Here is a 16,223-nt window from a genome sequence, read left to right as displayed (position 1 = left end):
TAGTACTATGTTTTTCTCCGTTAGGAAGACCAAAAAAAAAAAAACGACTCAATTTCCACTGTAAACAACTTTTTTCACTGAACAGGAAAAACTTCAAGGAACATTGTTTACAAATGCTCTAAGGTCGTACCTGTGTATGAGTGGGTTGACCACGATCCCGACTCGGTATGTCTCTCGCTTGAAGGACGTGCACGGTCATCTTACGCATGGGGGCGTCGGAATAAATATATTTACATTTTTTATGATAAAGTTATTCTTACATGTTAAAATGTAAATTATAAATTATAATTGATACAAATTTCTAAGGATAAATGAAAATAGTTTGTATGGTATACATTACTTTTGAGTGTGATATCTTCTCAACAACAAAATTTGTTGGGGATAAAGTATATTTTGATATTTATGTTTAATATATAAATCACATTGGTAATACAATTTATATAGATATTATTAAGTGGCAAAAAATATCGTTAACATTTTTTTTTGCAGATTTTCGGACAAACCACATCAAATTCATAGTTAGTTTGTGTTTTTTTTGTTGTAATAAACACTTAACAAGTATTATAGATTTGTATAATGCCCAACATTGTTATTTACATACAGTAGCAGGTATAAATTGTGCCATTTTCAATTAATCAAATTCTTTAGTATCACAAAACTTCCTTGACAAACATTATATACGAGTTTGGCTGCTATTTTATATACTAAACTTGTAATTACTTTTTAGTAACCTGTTCTTTAATTTTCTCATAAACGCTGCATATCTAAATGTTTCTTAAAAAGTATATATATATACACATATGGTGTTAAAAGCCTGATAAATATTTAATTCAGAAACTGATTTCAAATTAAATAAATTTTTAAATTCAGCCAAACTTAATTTCAGTTTGAAAAGAATTTTTTATTAAGGAAGTATGTAAATAAACATAACAGCCACGTCTTTATCTTTAATGTGGCCTTATCAGAAAATACTTAATATTTATATTACAAAAAACTACAGTATGTAAACGATATTTTGTATAAAAATCCAGTAAAATTCCCTTTTTATTATTGATGAAACAAAAAGAAGCACTTCTATAATTATTTCTTAAATGTATATTCAACACCTTTAAATGTCTAGATCAAGAATGATTTTACGAAGGACTAATATACATATTTAATAAAATAATTAAAGTTTGCACAACTCATTTTTGCAAGCAAGTGTCACAAGTTTGATTTTGTATTTGGTATTTCAAGTTGTCCAAAATAAGTCAAAGCTTTTAAAACCATATCAGGGGTAATATTATACAGTGGATGAGTTTCAGCTAGTTCATTTTCTGAGGATCCTACAATATTTGCTTCCCTTTTTGAATGTTGGGCAACTGAAAGACCACTTAAGGTATAACAGGTGTGATAAATATCTCTCGGTTTTCCAGGTTTATCCAAAAGACCACCCCCACTATGCTGACAACATACCAATATGTATCTCTGTAAAGCTTCTTCACTTAACAGGAGACATGAATGATACACATTATTTTTATTGATTAAAACGTTCACTAATGAGAATATTGCTCCTTGCCAAAAAGAGTAACAGCCATCAACCAATTTATTTGTTCTCCCTTGAAATCCTCCTTCTAATTTCATTTGCTTATTTACTAGCCACCTCAAAAGTGCCGATGAATCACAAAGGCAGCCTTTATTTAGTAATATTAGACTTGCTATACCACAAAATGTATATCCACCATGTGCTTCAGTTCCAGGATATCCAGAAAAACCACCTTCATATGTCTGACAACTTACAATCCAATTTGCAGTCTTTTCAAATAATTCCTTGGTATGGATATTTGTCAGTGTTGCTACAGAAATTGCACAATAAGCACCTCTCACATCTACTTCTCCATTTCTATGCATCCTAAAGGAACCATCAGGTGATTTCAAGTCCCAAATAAACTTTTGCAAAGCTTCACGATCAATGGCATCATATGCTTTTTGGCTTCCTATTATACACAAGCTGTTTACAGCAGCATATGTTGTAGCAAGATGAGAATATTGACCTGGTCCTCCTCCAAAACCACCATCAGGTTGTTGACATTTTTTTAGGAATTCAATCACAGCATCTTTGATATCTTCAGGCAACTTAATATTCAAAAGACTTAGTGCATGTAATATCCAATAACACATCCAAGTTCGACTAGCATCTAAGCATTCATATGTTCCAGGTAAATTTGATAAACTGGTTATTAAAAATTTTGCATGTTCCCATTTTAATAATTTAGGTAAACTTTTGTCTAATTCATAACGTAAACTAAAATCTCTGTATATACTAAATATATGCTCTTCTACTTTCATCTGCTCTTGAGAGGTTATTGAAGAGACTCCTTCATCATTAAATTTTTGTCTTCGCAAGAAGTTTACAAAAGTTGAGGCATCCATTTTCTTTTAGAAAACATTAAGCCTTACCTAACAGTGATAATTGAGAGGTTATATTTTTTACTTTTTACATACTGTTTGTCCTGTTAACTCTAGTTTTTAGATTTCTTTTAGTATTTAAATTTTTAATTCACAGATTTGAGGTTATCTTATCGTTTGACAGTTTTTGAAGCATTTCATACCATCGACCATCACACCATAGATGCTCTACACACTAATAAATCGAAGGGCATTTCGTACTTTATAACAAATATGAGCAATATATTATACAGTCAATTAAGCATATATGTAACTGTAACTCTGATGCTAGGAAATACCGATTTTGTATTTTACTGTCCATAATCTTCAAGCAACTTATAAATTTGCAGTAAACTCTCTGGTTTTAGGCGGGTAAATTTGTTTCCTTACTTATGCAACCATTTAATCTTTAACAGTATCGATTATTTTGCGCAAATGCGTCATCATCTTCATCGTCGACCTTGAAGCACTAATGTACATTCGACAAATAAAACAAAACACCACTTCATACAATCGTCTAAAATGAAAATTCTACGGTACGTAATCCCGCAATTTCACAGATAAAAAATGGTCCCGGTGTAATTTGGTAATATATAAAATAGATACAAATAAAACTAGGAAACGAATATAATAATAAAATTTTGAAATAATACTTTTAGAATAACACTTCATTTTTTGACTGAAATCGATGCCCCTTTCTGTTTCATTTTTATAGTTAAGTACAAATGTTTTATCATTTATATTATTATTTAAGAATATCTTAAAAATCGTTTCAAGGGTATTTTAAAGATCGCAAGTTTGATTACAAATTAAGACACTTTAGAGGAAATAAGCATCCGATTAAACGGTGCACATTTGACGTTATTTTACGCTTACACATAAGTATATGAAAGATCCACTTTTTATTTATGTTTCCATCATGTTTATGAATGTATAAGTACGTGCCATCGACATATCTGTTCCTGTTGGAACTCTTTCATATCCATCCAGTGGGCAAGTTCCTCAGCACCGCTCGAGTTTAAACCCAAACTAAACCAACCTACCATCTCTTTCTTTTTTGTCACCCCCTTTCTGTTATAAACTGATACCATTAAGGTAACGTCTGCTAGTTGGAACAGAGCTACCTATAAAGGGGCAACAAGATTGACTCACGATCAAGAAAGAGATTATTAAATGGAGTCATCGAGTTTTAATGTTTATACTTCTTTAAATAATTATTGTAAATAATAGAAAGTTTCATTACTTTTTAATAAAAAGTTTATGTCTACTTTTCGGGAATATTTCTATAAAGATAATGTTACTGTTTCGATTTTCTCCATATTGTAGAGCAAAATAAAGACGGCAATAGGGAATGGTGTAAACGCTTTATCAAGGTAAAATACGTTTTTAAGGTAATCGTTCTAATTAGGACAGCCTAAACGTTTCTCCAAAACATTATATTAATGTGTTAATTAGCTTTGGAGTGATAAAGTTCCAAATTAAGCCCAAATATTAGCTTATGAAGCCTGATCTTCTTGACCTTAATATTTTAAAAGAGTTGGTTGACTTACCTGAAAGATGAAAGTTTCCTTAAAGAGTGGATTTGGCTGCCCCCTCCTGACTGTCGTTTTGCTGTATCCCAATTGTTGGCCAGTACTACTAACCAGGTGAAGTTTAACGTAAGTATCAGGAGCTCTATTTAAGGCCAAGTTTCTAAAATAAGAAAAAATTTAATGTTTTGAAGTATTTTAAAAAGAAATGGTAAGCAATTTATTAAATGCATTTTTTCTAATTTAAAAAACGTCATATAAAAAAACGTTTAAATTCCTTAAACAGTGAATATCGAAAGCAAGCATTAAGCAACTTGTAATACGTTTTTCTTTGCACTTCCTCTGCACCTACCTGAAATGTGATCCCTTAACAATTTCCACACTTAGACGTCCGGTAGTTGCGTTATAAGAAAGTCCCAAAAGTAATTCTGGAACGCCACCGTGTTGCATAGAATGAGTCGAGCCAGTGCTGTCTGATCTAGAAAGACTCATCATGTCCGTAGTGCATCCGTTTAACTGAAAATAAGACAATTTTATAAAGGCTACCGGGGATATGTTCAGGAAAAACAAAAAAGGGAAAAATTCTTGTATTATATAGTGTCAAAAAAAATCTAAGTGCGAAATATGGCTTTGTAGATCTATTTCTGCGTACTCAAAAAAAGCACGAACTGCCTCCTCCCCACAAAAAAAAAGCCAGTCGTTCATGTTTCAGTTTTTATCGTTTTACAATGTCATTTTTATCGTATCATCGTTCAAAGACGATGCAAGGAAAATATTTTCCTTTGTTACAATGTTCTCTACGTCTAGAAAATTTTCCAAACAAGTCGTTTTGTTATCGACATCGGAATGAACCAACGTCAAAAGGCATTTCAATTTTACTTTGTTTTTTTCAATCGTTTGTAAGTATAAAGAGGATTTAAAATTATTCCTGCTTGGCATGACTTCTCGACATTATTTTCTTAAAGCATCTTTCTTCGGGTATTTTCAATAATGAGAAAATGGAATATAAACTGTTTTTTAGTAAATAGTACTTCTAAGAAATGCCACCCTAGTTATAACATTTCAGAGAAATTTCCTCAGTTTAAAAGGAGATATGAAATAAAACGTTTTGATTCAGACAGAAAATTACATAAAAAAAACACGTTATTTCGCAAATTGATCTCTAAAATTAAGTTTAACTAGTGTAACTAAAAAATTTTTATTATTGAAGGTTTGAAGGAAACTTTCGATTTACTGAGGTATGAAATTGGAGAGAGAAAAAAATGAGAAAAAAAATTATTGCTATTATCACACCTTCGCCAGGAATAGAACTCGGGCCCCTGGCTCACGCTTAGTGGTAAGAGTACATGTTCATAAAGCCAAGAGCCCGGATTTGATTCCCGACGTAGGTCTGACAGCAGCAACAAATTTTTTCCCATTAACTTGAGGTAATCTGTTGTAGTGTGAAGAAATGAAGTTGATTTCATATTAATTTTAATAAATTAGGAATTTTTTATAAAAATTTCGATCTAACGTACTTACCGCTAAATTGGCTCTTGGTTCTAGGTTCAACCAGAGGTTGTTTTCGAACTCGAGGTTAATGTTAGCGAAACTAACTATAGCTTCCCCGATAAGACGTTCTCTTCTCATACGTTCACAGCCATATAGTCTAAGTCGCAGACCCATGGAGTTGACGTCTTCGGGATTAACGCGGTGCAGTAAGAAACTCTCGAGATATTGTGGATTTTCGCCAGAACGGATTTTCGTTTTGTGTTTTTGCTTCTTGCTAGGAAGCAAAATTAGACGCACCTGTGAAAATCAAACAAACCAGTCCAACGTCAAATTATTTGTTAGTATCTACCAATTCTTTTAGAGAATCAAAAAAAATGCAAGGACAGGGCTTTTGTGAATAACACAATAATGAAACATTAATTAAATTGGTAGTTAAACAAAGAACTTTAATAAGTTAATTAAATATGGTTACGTAACAACTGTTTGCCCAAAGATATTTAATCTGCAAAAGTGATCGAAGATTAGAAACCAACAGATTAATTTAGAAACGTGCTGCGGATTTTACTTGATTTCCTTTGAGCAACAAATGCTTGAAACCAAAATTCCTATGCCTTTATTATATTTGGTTCCCCCCCTTGCGCCTCCACCCCTCTGAATCTAGTAATCTATAGGACCATCCCTAACCCTACACTCATCCTACCCCCCACCCCCCACCCCCCGACCAATCGACGGTCCCTTCAACTAGTAATTTAGGCATTTAGCGAATTTTTTTAAATTGTATTGAAGGTATATGGTGATGTTCATAATAATTAAAATATGTATGTACAGTACAACTTGAACTTTAATAACATCAAGTATAACGACAACTCCGATGTAACCACAGTTTTTAATGGGCCTGTCGGCACCCCAGTAGACCGTAGACAAAATGGTTTCCCATCCCCAATTGCTTTTGTTCTTTTATCCTGTGGATGGCATGGTTACAGCAAATGCTTTTCCGAAATTACCTAGTTTGTTTTGTAAATTCGTACGTATATTCTACTCTACTTAAAAGTAAAAAAGGTAAAGGTCTAGATGATGGTACCCACCCCCGAAGGGGGTGGAGGTGGGGGGATCGAAATAGCAGGTCTCCCCCACCACTGTAACATAAAAAGTTCGTGGCGGTCTCACCCCCATAAAAAGTTATGGGGGTTCAAAGTTAATAAATATGTCAATTTTTATACATTTCTAGGCATGTAAATATTTATATAGTCATTCTCAAACAATATTCGAAGGTAAAACTAATGAAAAATACATAAAAATATCGAGAAAGTTATATAAAACGTTATTTAAATATCTTTATTAATAGGTTAGGTTAGGTCAGGTTAGGTTATCGGGTTTTGTTCAAGTAACCACCCCCTTTCGATCCCCCCACCTCCACTCGCTTGAAAATAATTATTTTATTTGAATTATAGTGTATGAAAATTGTGAAAATAATCAACTTTCAACCCCCATAACTTTTTATGGGCGTGAGACCGCCTCAATTTTTTTATGGAGTTTTACTGAGATGACCACCCTCTTTCGATCCCCCCACCCCAACCCCCTTCGGGGGTGGGGGCCATCATATAACCCTCATAACTTTTTATGGGGGTGAGACCGCCACGAACTTTTTATGGTGCAGTGGTGGCGGAGACCTCCTCTTTCGACCGCCCCCCCCCCACCCTCATTGGGCCATCATCTAGACCTTTATCGTAAAAAATATAGGGAAGTTAGGGGAGCATGATGATTTCCTTTTTTTAAAAATTATGTTACAGTTAGGAAGACCAAAAAAAAAAAAACGACTCAATTTCCACTGTAAACAACTTTTTTCACTGAACAGGAAAAACTTCAAGGAACATTGTTTACAAATGCTCTAAGGTCGTACCTGTGTATGAGTGGGTTGACCACGATCCCGACTCGGTATGTCTCTCGCTTGAAGGACGTGCACGGTCATCTTACGCATGGGGGCGTCGTATTGTAAAGCTATTTCGAGTTGACCACATCTGCTTATCTGAAACGTTTGCGGTTCTAGTCGATCCGACTCTAAGTTTGATAACAAATCTCCGCTTTCCAGATCGGCCTCGCTCGGGTTCATCACCAGGATGCACTGCTTTTGATGGATAAATAAAAAAACGTTGCGATCGACAATAAGCAATAATATTAAAACTAACTTAAGTTAGATTCTTGACCGTTACTATCAAATTATGTAGTTTTTTCCAGGGCGACGGTCATATAATTACACAACTACCTATATGTTTTTTGTAACGTTTCGGTTTATTCAATCATCTTCAGACTTTTCAGGTGCTACTGCTTGTACACAGATGTTAACTTATTTTTAAACATTCTATCATGTTTAACAACTGCATAATTGTAAAGCACGATAGAATGTTGAAAATTAAGTTAATCTCTGTATACATTGAGTAACACCCAAAAGTCTGAAGATAGTTGAATAAACCGAAAAGTTACAAAAAAAATATAGCTATGTAATTATTTAGCCGCCACCCCAGAAAAAAACTACATAATTAAAACCAACTCATTGTCAGTAATCTTGATAATTTGATGAAATAATTCGTTGAAATAGTAATAATTAATCGGTGAACAATTATAGTGAAAAGAAACCATTTTATTGATTTCAGTAGCTGTGACCTTGTGACCCAAACCTGAATCATTTGAATAGGTTGAATTCTTTTATTAAATTTATACATCTAATAAATAAATTTTCTTTTTCAATTTTATGGATTCAAAAATAATCTTTTCAGTTTTCAGAAAGTACATATTCAATAAAGTATTTTTAAACAACTTATTAATTTTTGAAGATTTTTTTTGTGAACATTAATTTTATCAACCATTAATATTTTTTATTTGAACTTTTTCTTAACAGATACCCTTATGTGTGTTGTTGAGAAAGTAATGGAAAATGTTGCAGAAAAACAATGAGTAATTGTAATAAAAACTTACATCTTCACTGTCATGGATATTTATTTTCGCGCTTTTACAGTTTGTCTGTTGTTCTTGTTGATATTCCAAATTTTGATTGTCTATTTTCGATTCCGAAAATTCGAACGGTCTGAAAACAACAAGAGGAACCACAATAACAACAAAACAATCAGTTGAAAATGAAGAGTATATAGGTATATACCTGTTGTTAATTTCACTTAAAAATTACGTAAAAGACAAGATTGATAAATATCTTACAGATATCTAATAATATCTTAGATAATTATCAAATTTAGTCTTGTGAAATAACAATAGATTATCATCAACTACAATTGTGGATTGCGATTTCGAACTTGTACATTTATAAATTCGTAATTACTATAAGGTAAAAATTAGTTATTATCAAGATACCCTTCCATGAAGAAGGTACAAAACAAATGAAATAGATATCATTCAGGATTTCAAGAGTTCATCAGTTAAGGTGTTAATTTAACCCCCTTATCATTGAAACCAACTGGACGGAGAAAGGAAGACTATCATACCGTGTAATCCTCATGAGGCTGTGGGATTCGATAGCGGAGCTTAGAGGCACGTACGGACAAACTACTTTTATTATACAATATACCGGGCGGCCTAAAAAGTACGCAATGTCGACGCGCTGATGAAATCCAAAAAGATCGAAATCGCGATCCGCGTCTGGCAGTTTCGACAGAATACAGACCACTTCGAATTATTTTATTCGATTATGGTAACGTGCCTACCACGTTGAGGTGAGCTACGCCGGGATTCGTTTCAGCAAGCAGATATCCATATATTTAAATGGACCTTGTTGGAGCATACGTAATCCTAAAATGTAGCATCGTACTACAGATGGCGTTTACCGCGCCATTTGTTGTATTTTCTAAACCGCGATAATGTTAATTAGTCAAACACCTGTTTTATATCCCCCCAAAGTCGGCACTACTTATATGGATAAGATGGGCTACCAACAGCTGGCGCTGCTAGTACAGATCCTTTCGATTTCAATAATTTTATCCTTAATGATAAAAAATCGATCTTCGGATGCGTGCTGAGAGAAGGTACCTAAATTATTAATATGTTAGAAAAGTCGGTTTTAATAGGTATTAAAAATCCTTTAGGCGCCCGGGGCGAGCATACCCTTCGCCTACCCCCCCCACACACATCCTGCTGTTACCTACTAAGGGAATTGATTTTTTTTGGTTTGTTGCTGTTTCTCATATTCAAATAATTAAAAATGTAACCAGCCACGATATATTTGTTTGTATTAACGGTCAAAACACATTCATAAGAGATCCAAGTAAATCTATTTGTACTTCTCTGGAGAGGCCTGTGTTACAACATTTTTATTTCAGTATAAAAATGACCGAAAACATTGCAAAAACAAGTGGAATAAACACCAATCACTTCGCTTACCTTATGCTATCGTTCATCTGTTCGCTGACAACAGTTTTACTGAAAGCCGAAATGGTATTGGTGTTAGTACTATGTTTTTCTCCAACTGAACTAGTCGTCGAACTGCAACAAGAACTGTTGCTGGTAATGCCAGCTTTGCCTTTCTCGGCTAAAGATAAATCCTGAGCTGATCTTGGTGGGTAATAGACATCTTTAGGATTAGTCGAAGCCGTCGATGAGCATGGTTTTTGCTGTTGAGCTTCATTTGATCCACCCACTTCGGATTCTGAACTAGAGTCTCCCACGTCAAAGGAAAATGTCTTTACTGAAATGGACAGAGAGAGAATCCCTATTGAATGGATTTAATGTAGAAATCCTGATTGTAAAGGTTGCTACATTATCCAGAGCAGTGATTCTCAAAGTGGAGATTACGAGCCACAAGAACGTCGTCGTTGAGACAAATATTTGGGGTGTCACAGAAAAATTGATTATAGACCAGTGGAAACAAACCAAAGCCAAAAAATTCATTTTAAAATTTGCTTATACAAATTTAAATACATCCTCCTTATTAAGGAGGGGAAGCTCTATGACACTTTCAAGTGCAAAACGGGGGGATTGTGGGCTTAAAAGTTTGAGAAACACTGATCTAGAGGAATGATGTATGATGATTTTTATTAAAACAATTTTTTACTTGTAAGTATTGCCTCTGATATAGCAGTATTAGCATCTAGCAAGGAGGACCTAAAGATAGCTTCAAATAAAATGGAAGCGGTACTGACAGATCAGTACTGTATGAAAATAAATAAAAGTAAAACTAAAATACTGGTATGCAAGGGAAGAAAAGGTAGGGAAAGAGCGAATATAAAGGTAGGAGATGAAAAATTAGAAGAAGTGGCTGATTTTAGATAGTAGGGATATAAAACAGAGGATAGCGCAGGGTCGTGTAGCCTTTAATAAAAAGAAGTCACTTCTATGCTCGCGTTTATGTTTATGTCTATGTATGGAGCACGGCGTTGTACGGGTGCGAAACATAGACAGTGGGAGCGGCGGAAAAGAAAAGGTTACAAGCGTTCGAAATGTGGTGTTATACGCGGATGATGAGGATATCGTGGGTAGAAAAGGTTAGAAATGAAGAGGTATTGGAAAGAAAAGGAGAACAGAGGACTCTATGGAAGACAATAAAAAATAGGCGAGATAGATTGGTAGGACACCTTTTCAGGCATGAAGGTCTAGTCAGAGACATATTAGAGGCAGAAACAGGAGTTAGAAGGGGTAGAGGAGACCTAGATTAGATTACTGTTCGCAAATATTTAAGGATGTGGGCTGTTCTAGTTTTAGGGAAATGCGAAGTTTGGCTCAGGATAGAAAAGTACGTGTCCAACCAGTCTTAGGACTGATGACCTTATTGTCTCAAAGAAAGAAATAAAAAATTTGTCGACAATTTTTTTTCCTAAAAATAGGAGGAAGTATGAAACTGAGGATCTAATCGTTTATTTAAGAACTTTTTTGCACTCATTATTTCAGCCCAGCAATCATGAACAATTAATTAATGTATCTACGAAAGTTACAGAATTGAGTTAATATTGTTAATTGTTACATTTGGAAACATTTAACTGAAAATTCCAATCAAACCCTTTTTTGTCATGTATGAATCTCTATAACAGCTTTACTACTTTAGTGACAAATAGAAGCAGAAACAGAAGTTAAGAGGAGTAGAGGAAGACCTGAATAAGATTACTGTTCACAAGTAGTTAAGAATACGGGAAGTTCTAGTTTTAGCGAAATGCGAAGTTCAGGATAGGAAGAAGTAGAAGTGCGTGTGATGATGAAATAATATGTTAGTTATAACTAAGATTGTAGTTTTGCCTAGACAAAACTAGAATTGATCAAAAAAGATTGGTAAAATTACTTTTTCCTAGACAAATAACTTTGTAAAGTAACGAAAGTCAGGTAACTTCTTTGTAGAGAATATATTTCTTTACAAAATTAACCTTTGGAAAAATAGTATGAAATTAACGTTAGGTTAGACTAGATTGAATGACTAAGGCGTGAAATTTGAATTGGAAGAAAAATATATTTCTCAAAAATTCTTATAGGTATTTCTACACATTTTTTTCCAACCTCTACAATTGTTAAATAATTAAATTAGTAATATTGACGTAAGTAACTCTTTTTGGAGGCATCAGTTCTATACATATAAAAATTAGCAAAAGAAAATTTTCTTTAGATAATGGAAAACGAGAAACATATTGATGTCTGTATAAATAGGCATTTTCCTATGTTTTAGTAAAAAACAAAAACGAAAAGGATAGATAGTTTATTTCCTTTCGGTAGGTAATTTTTTTAACTTAATAATTTTAATTACACAGATAAACTACGAAAACGAAATGTTACCGAAAAATGGTAGACCTTATTAAAGGTAAACTATGGTTTTTCGATATTTTGTTTTCAATCTGGTTCACAACTGTTTTGATCAATAATGGACACGGAATTTTCCAACAAAACCCCTTTGATTGTTCACAATAGACATTATTGAACTACTACTAATTTTTACCAAGTAATTACATAATAATTAATAGTATAAACGACAATCTACTTATTCCATTACAAATTAGTCGTAAAAGGACGGTGGAACAGATTAAAAATTAATCATTACATACAGCCGCGTTGGCGTGGAAGATAAATTCATTTACTGGCTTTCAGGAAATAACGCCTGTTTAGTATAACATAAATGTTTCGTGACCGCCACTATCTAGAAGAAAACGTATAGAAAGGAACGCAATGATTGTATGGTAGTGCATGTGTGTGTGTGTGTGTGTGTGTGTGTATGTGGTTTCCTTTTTAGGTACAATAGCTTCCACGCACACCTCAAATAGTGACCTAGTTTAACAATCTACCAACCGACCTATACTAATCCAGGAAGTAGAGGTAGTTTAAAATGTCCTGGGTCGCGAAATGCGCGGGGGGGAAACAAAAATATTGACTCGACTGTTAGGGGAACATACCCATACTATGTGACCAATTTTATACAATTTTTACTCCCTTCCACATTGGTGATCACCCACAGTATATGCCAAGATCCCCCTCCCCCCTCTAGTTTTCACGTTGTATTTCATAAATATGGTTTTAAATATTTTTTTGCGAACACAATGTTTTGAATATAGCTTTAATAAACGTGATATTTCCCTAGAAGAAGACTACGTGACAAAAAGCTAAGTCTCCCCCCACCCCTGTGACCAAGCGTGATATTTTTAAAGACCACCTCCGCCCCTGATGGGTCATGTGGTATGACTAAAGCAGTTTGACAGCCAAAAATTTTACTGAGAAGTAGAAATCAATGAACAGACGAAGCTTCTCCGCTGCACAACTCAAGGTCATGACCCATGAGATTCTAAACCACCTTTACCTAATATAATTATAGGTTTTGTTTTATTATTAACTTGCTATAGTATCCAATCGCACTTTGTTATCGACTACATGTAGAGTACAAGGTTAGCACAAAGCACAAGGAGCAGGACTATCAGACAGGAACAAAAAAAAAAGAAAAACTAAATTAGGTGTAATCCTATTTAAAGTCTCTTTGGTACAATGACTGTGAAACGTATATTTAGCAATTCGTTTTATCGAAATAGATTTTACAGGCAATAGTTCGATTTTGTGAAAATGGTACTTAATCTAATAGTTATTATCAAGAATGGGTTCTAAAAGCTTTTTGTTTAACAATAAAATTAACATTTTATTCTATACTGATAATATAGATATTACCGGATCAAATATAGTTAACATTTCTACAATTGTCATTAAGTTTCTATTAATTAAAACCTTCTTGTAGAAAACTATAACTTTAATTTTCGAACACATTGGATTTACCCTAAGTTAAAAAATTGACCTTGTGAGTAAGAATGATATTTATCAACTCTGTAGCTCTTGCAACGTTAAATACATGGACCAAAAAGGAAGAACCATTAAAACAATTATTCCAGAACACATCTAATCATCAATTAAAACTGAGGACAATAAAACTGCCTTTTTGGAACATTTTCTTCCATCAACAAACATTTTTTAAATATTGCGAAACTAAAATTTTGCCCATCAAAATTTCAAAACCATGTTTGTTGTAGAATTTAGAAATCAAAAATATGTTGATACATTCGTACACTTATGTGTATAAAACAAATATAGCTTACTTAGTTTTTGCTTGGATCGTGGTAGAATGGAACTAGGCAAAGATGTCGAAGATGCAGGCCTGGACGAAACGGGGGGACAAATGTCGTTGCAACACGACATTCCTCCCACATTGTTGAACCACCATCGTTTGTTTATATACAACAAAAACACCAGCATAAGACTTCCAAAGCCTGCCACTACTCCAAATAGCGCAGTTCCTGAAAAGAACAAATTTCCATAAGTACATACATGAATTTACAAAAAGGTATATGTATGCTTAGTACTACTGGCTCAATTGTAACAAATCAGGTGCTCACTCCCCTCTCCATAGATGTACATACATGTGTGTTAACTTTTAGTTCAAATGGGCTTTATTTAAAATGGAGTTACGTACGGGGTGCGGATGCCCTACATTGAATTATCTCAACACCATTTTTAATATATCGGGTTGTTCGGAAAGTCATTTCGTTTATTCCCGACAGAGGATTAAATTGTATTCTTTTGCACCCAACTTCACATTTAAGCCGTATAATCTTTATATGCTTTGAGAGCTCATATAGCAAGGCTTGTGTGTGAAAAATTCCAATTAATTCTACGCAGTAGTTTTTGGTTGGTGCCCTTTTAAATATGGAGAGCGATAAGCAGCATTTCCGACATATCTTACTGTTTTACTACAGAAAGGGTAAAAATGCTGTTCAAGCCAGAATGAAATTGACTGATGTGTATGGAGAAGGTGTGTTGACAGTACGCCAGTGCTAAAACTGGTTCGCTAAATTTCGATCCGGCAATTTTGATCAGAAAAGGTCAGAACTAATCAACAGGAAAGGTGTAGTGTTTCACCAAGACAACGCGAGACCTCACACAAGTTTGGTCACTCGCCAAAAGCTTTTACAGCTTGAATGGGATACAATGCTACACCCACCATATTCTCCAGACCTGGCACCATCGGATTATTATTTGTTCCGGTCACTCCAAAATTTTTTAGACGGTAAAACCTTCACCTCAAATGAGGAGGTCAAAAACCTCCTCGATCAGTTTTTTTGCCAGCAAAGACCAAAAATTTTATGAGCGTGGAATTATGCTACTACCAGAAAGTTGGCAAAAGGTGTTGGACCAGAACGGTCAATATATAATTTAATAAAGTATTTGTTTATTATACGAAAACTGGCTTTAATTTCCACAAAAAAAAAACGAAATGACTTTCCGAACAACCCTACATATTTGCCTACAAGGGGGATAGTGCACGGAAAGATTATTGGAATAAATCATTCTTCAATAATCACAAAAAAAATAACGAGAATGTTTTTTAGAAAGTTAATGAAAAAGGAAAATTTACCTAAACATTAAAGCGATATTTACAATACATCCCTCTAGCTCGTTGCTTCGTAAGCGAAAATAGTAAAAGTTACAATTTGGACTCGAATTTGTAAAAATAAAATCCCAGCATAAATAAATTTACTAGGTATTTTAGTTGATATTATAAACTAAATTGTAATAACTAAAAAACCAGAAATAATTTTTAAGAAAACATGTCAAAATAGAGATTATTACAAGTTACTTAATAAATTCTACGATTTCTACAGCAAATTCAGTCATTTACAACCGAAAATTGCAATTTTTGCAATATCATAAAAATTTAGTTTTCTCCGTGTTGGGTGATGAATTTCGGGGAAGTCCATTTAGGTCTGGGCAAGGGGATTCCTTTTATAGTTTGTGTAGAACATTTTAAAAATGGTAAAGGTAAAAGTAGACTTTAAATTCCTACAGATGTAACACGACAATATGCTCCCGATGGAAGAAAATCGAGAGATAGAGGAACTTAGGAAGGTGGACGACCTACTTTCGATTCCAACAAATTTTGACGTGGGCGCGACCACTTGTTGGTCTTTACGGCCATCACCCCTTAGTTCCACTTACACATCACTTTCATTCCGCCGATTTTCATAATACAATTCTTAGTTGTTCCCACTCAATCGAATCTAGACTTGATTTACTCAAGTAGATTTTCACGTCAATTAACCAGAAAGTTATTTAAAACGAAAAAAAGAACGATAAAGTCCATTGTGTTATGATGCCGTCAACCCCTCAGACGGCCACCCACGCGAATTGGTCTCACCCTCTCCCACCACCGGCGCAGGAGGTGAGATATTGATTTCTCTCCACGATTCTAAGCCAGAAGTTCATTGAACACTAGAATCTAGGATATACTCGTGACCTAGAGGCAAAATTTGACTTTGGCAAACA

General features: G+C 34.1%; 3 protein-coding genes across 7 annotated transcripts in view; 1 reads left to right on the top strand and 2 right to left on the bottom strand.

Moving 5' to 3' along the window:
- The window catches only part of LOC108744441 (NADH dehydrogenase [ubiquinone] iron-sulfur protein 5), a 2,270-nt gene extending 1,686 nt beyond the window's left edge, over positions 1–584 (top strand). The window contains exon 3 of the mRNA XM_018480199.2: positions 490–584. The gene's annotated coding sequence lies outside the window, so the exon portion shown is untranslated. The remainder of the gene's footprint in view (positions 1–489) is intronic.
- Positions 585–1,080: 496 nt separating this feature from the next.
- Positions 1,081–3,011, bottom strand: LOC108744450 (protein farnesyltransferase subunit beta). The gene has a single exon (XM_018480219.2). It carries the CDS (start codon positions 2,410–2,412, stop codon positions 1,204–1,206), a length of 1,209 nt encoding a protein of 402 aa, XP_018335721.1. The 5' UTR covers positions 2,413–3,011; the 3' UTR covers positions 1,081–1,203.
- Positions 3,012–3,154: 143 nt separating this feature from the next.
- Positions 3,155–16,223, bottom strand: part of LOC108744449 (synaptotagmin-16) — a 37,327-nt gene continuing 24,258 nt past the window's right edge. For 3 of the 5 annotated variants that reach the window (XM_018480217.2, XM_025980837.1, XM_025980836.1), the window contains exons 2-9: positions 14,000–14,197; positions 9,834–10,137; positions 8,421–8,529; positions 7,348–7,572; positions 5,478–5,744; positions 4,309–4,472; positions 3,978–4,119; positions 3,351–3,551 (exon numbers count right to left, since the gene is read on the bottom strand). In XM_018480217.2, the coding sequence (XP_018335719.1) occupies positions 3,351–3,551; positions 3,978–4,119; positions 4,309–4,472; positions 5,478–5,744; positions 7,348–7,572; positions 8,421–8,529; positions 9,834–10,137; positions 14,000–14,156 (1,569 nt within the window). In that variant the 5' untranslated portion in view covers positions 14,157–14,197. Of the gene's footprint in view, positions 3,552–3,977; positions 4,120–4,308; positions 4,473–5,477; positions 5,745–7,347; positions 7,573–8,420; positions 8,530–9,833; positions 10,138–13,999; positions 14,198–16,223 lie in introns of all 5 variants that reach the window. The other 2 variants (XM_018480213.1, XM_018480214.2) reach the window with 2 other exon arrangements.

Source organism: Agrilus planipennis, unplaced genomic scaffold (assembly GCF_000699045.2).
Source record: "Agrilus planipennis isolate EAB-ADULT unplaced genomic scaffold, Apla_2.0 scaffold29, whole genome shotgun sequence".
Classification (NCBI taxonomy): Eukaryota; Metazoa; Arthropoda; class Insecta; order Coleoptera; family Buprestidae; genus Agrilus; species Agrilus planipennis.
The sequence above is the reverse complement of the archived record's forward strand: the minus strand, read 5'-3'. Positions and strand labels throughout refer to the sequence as shown.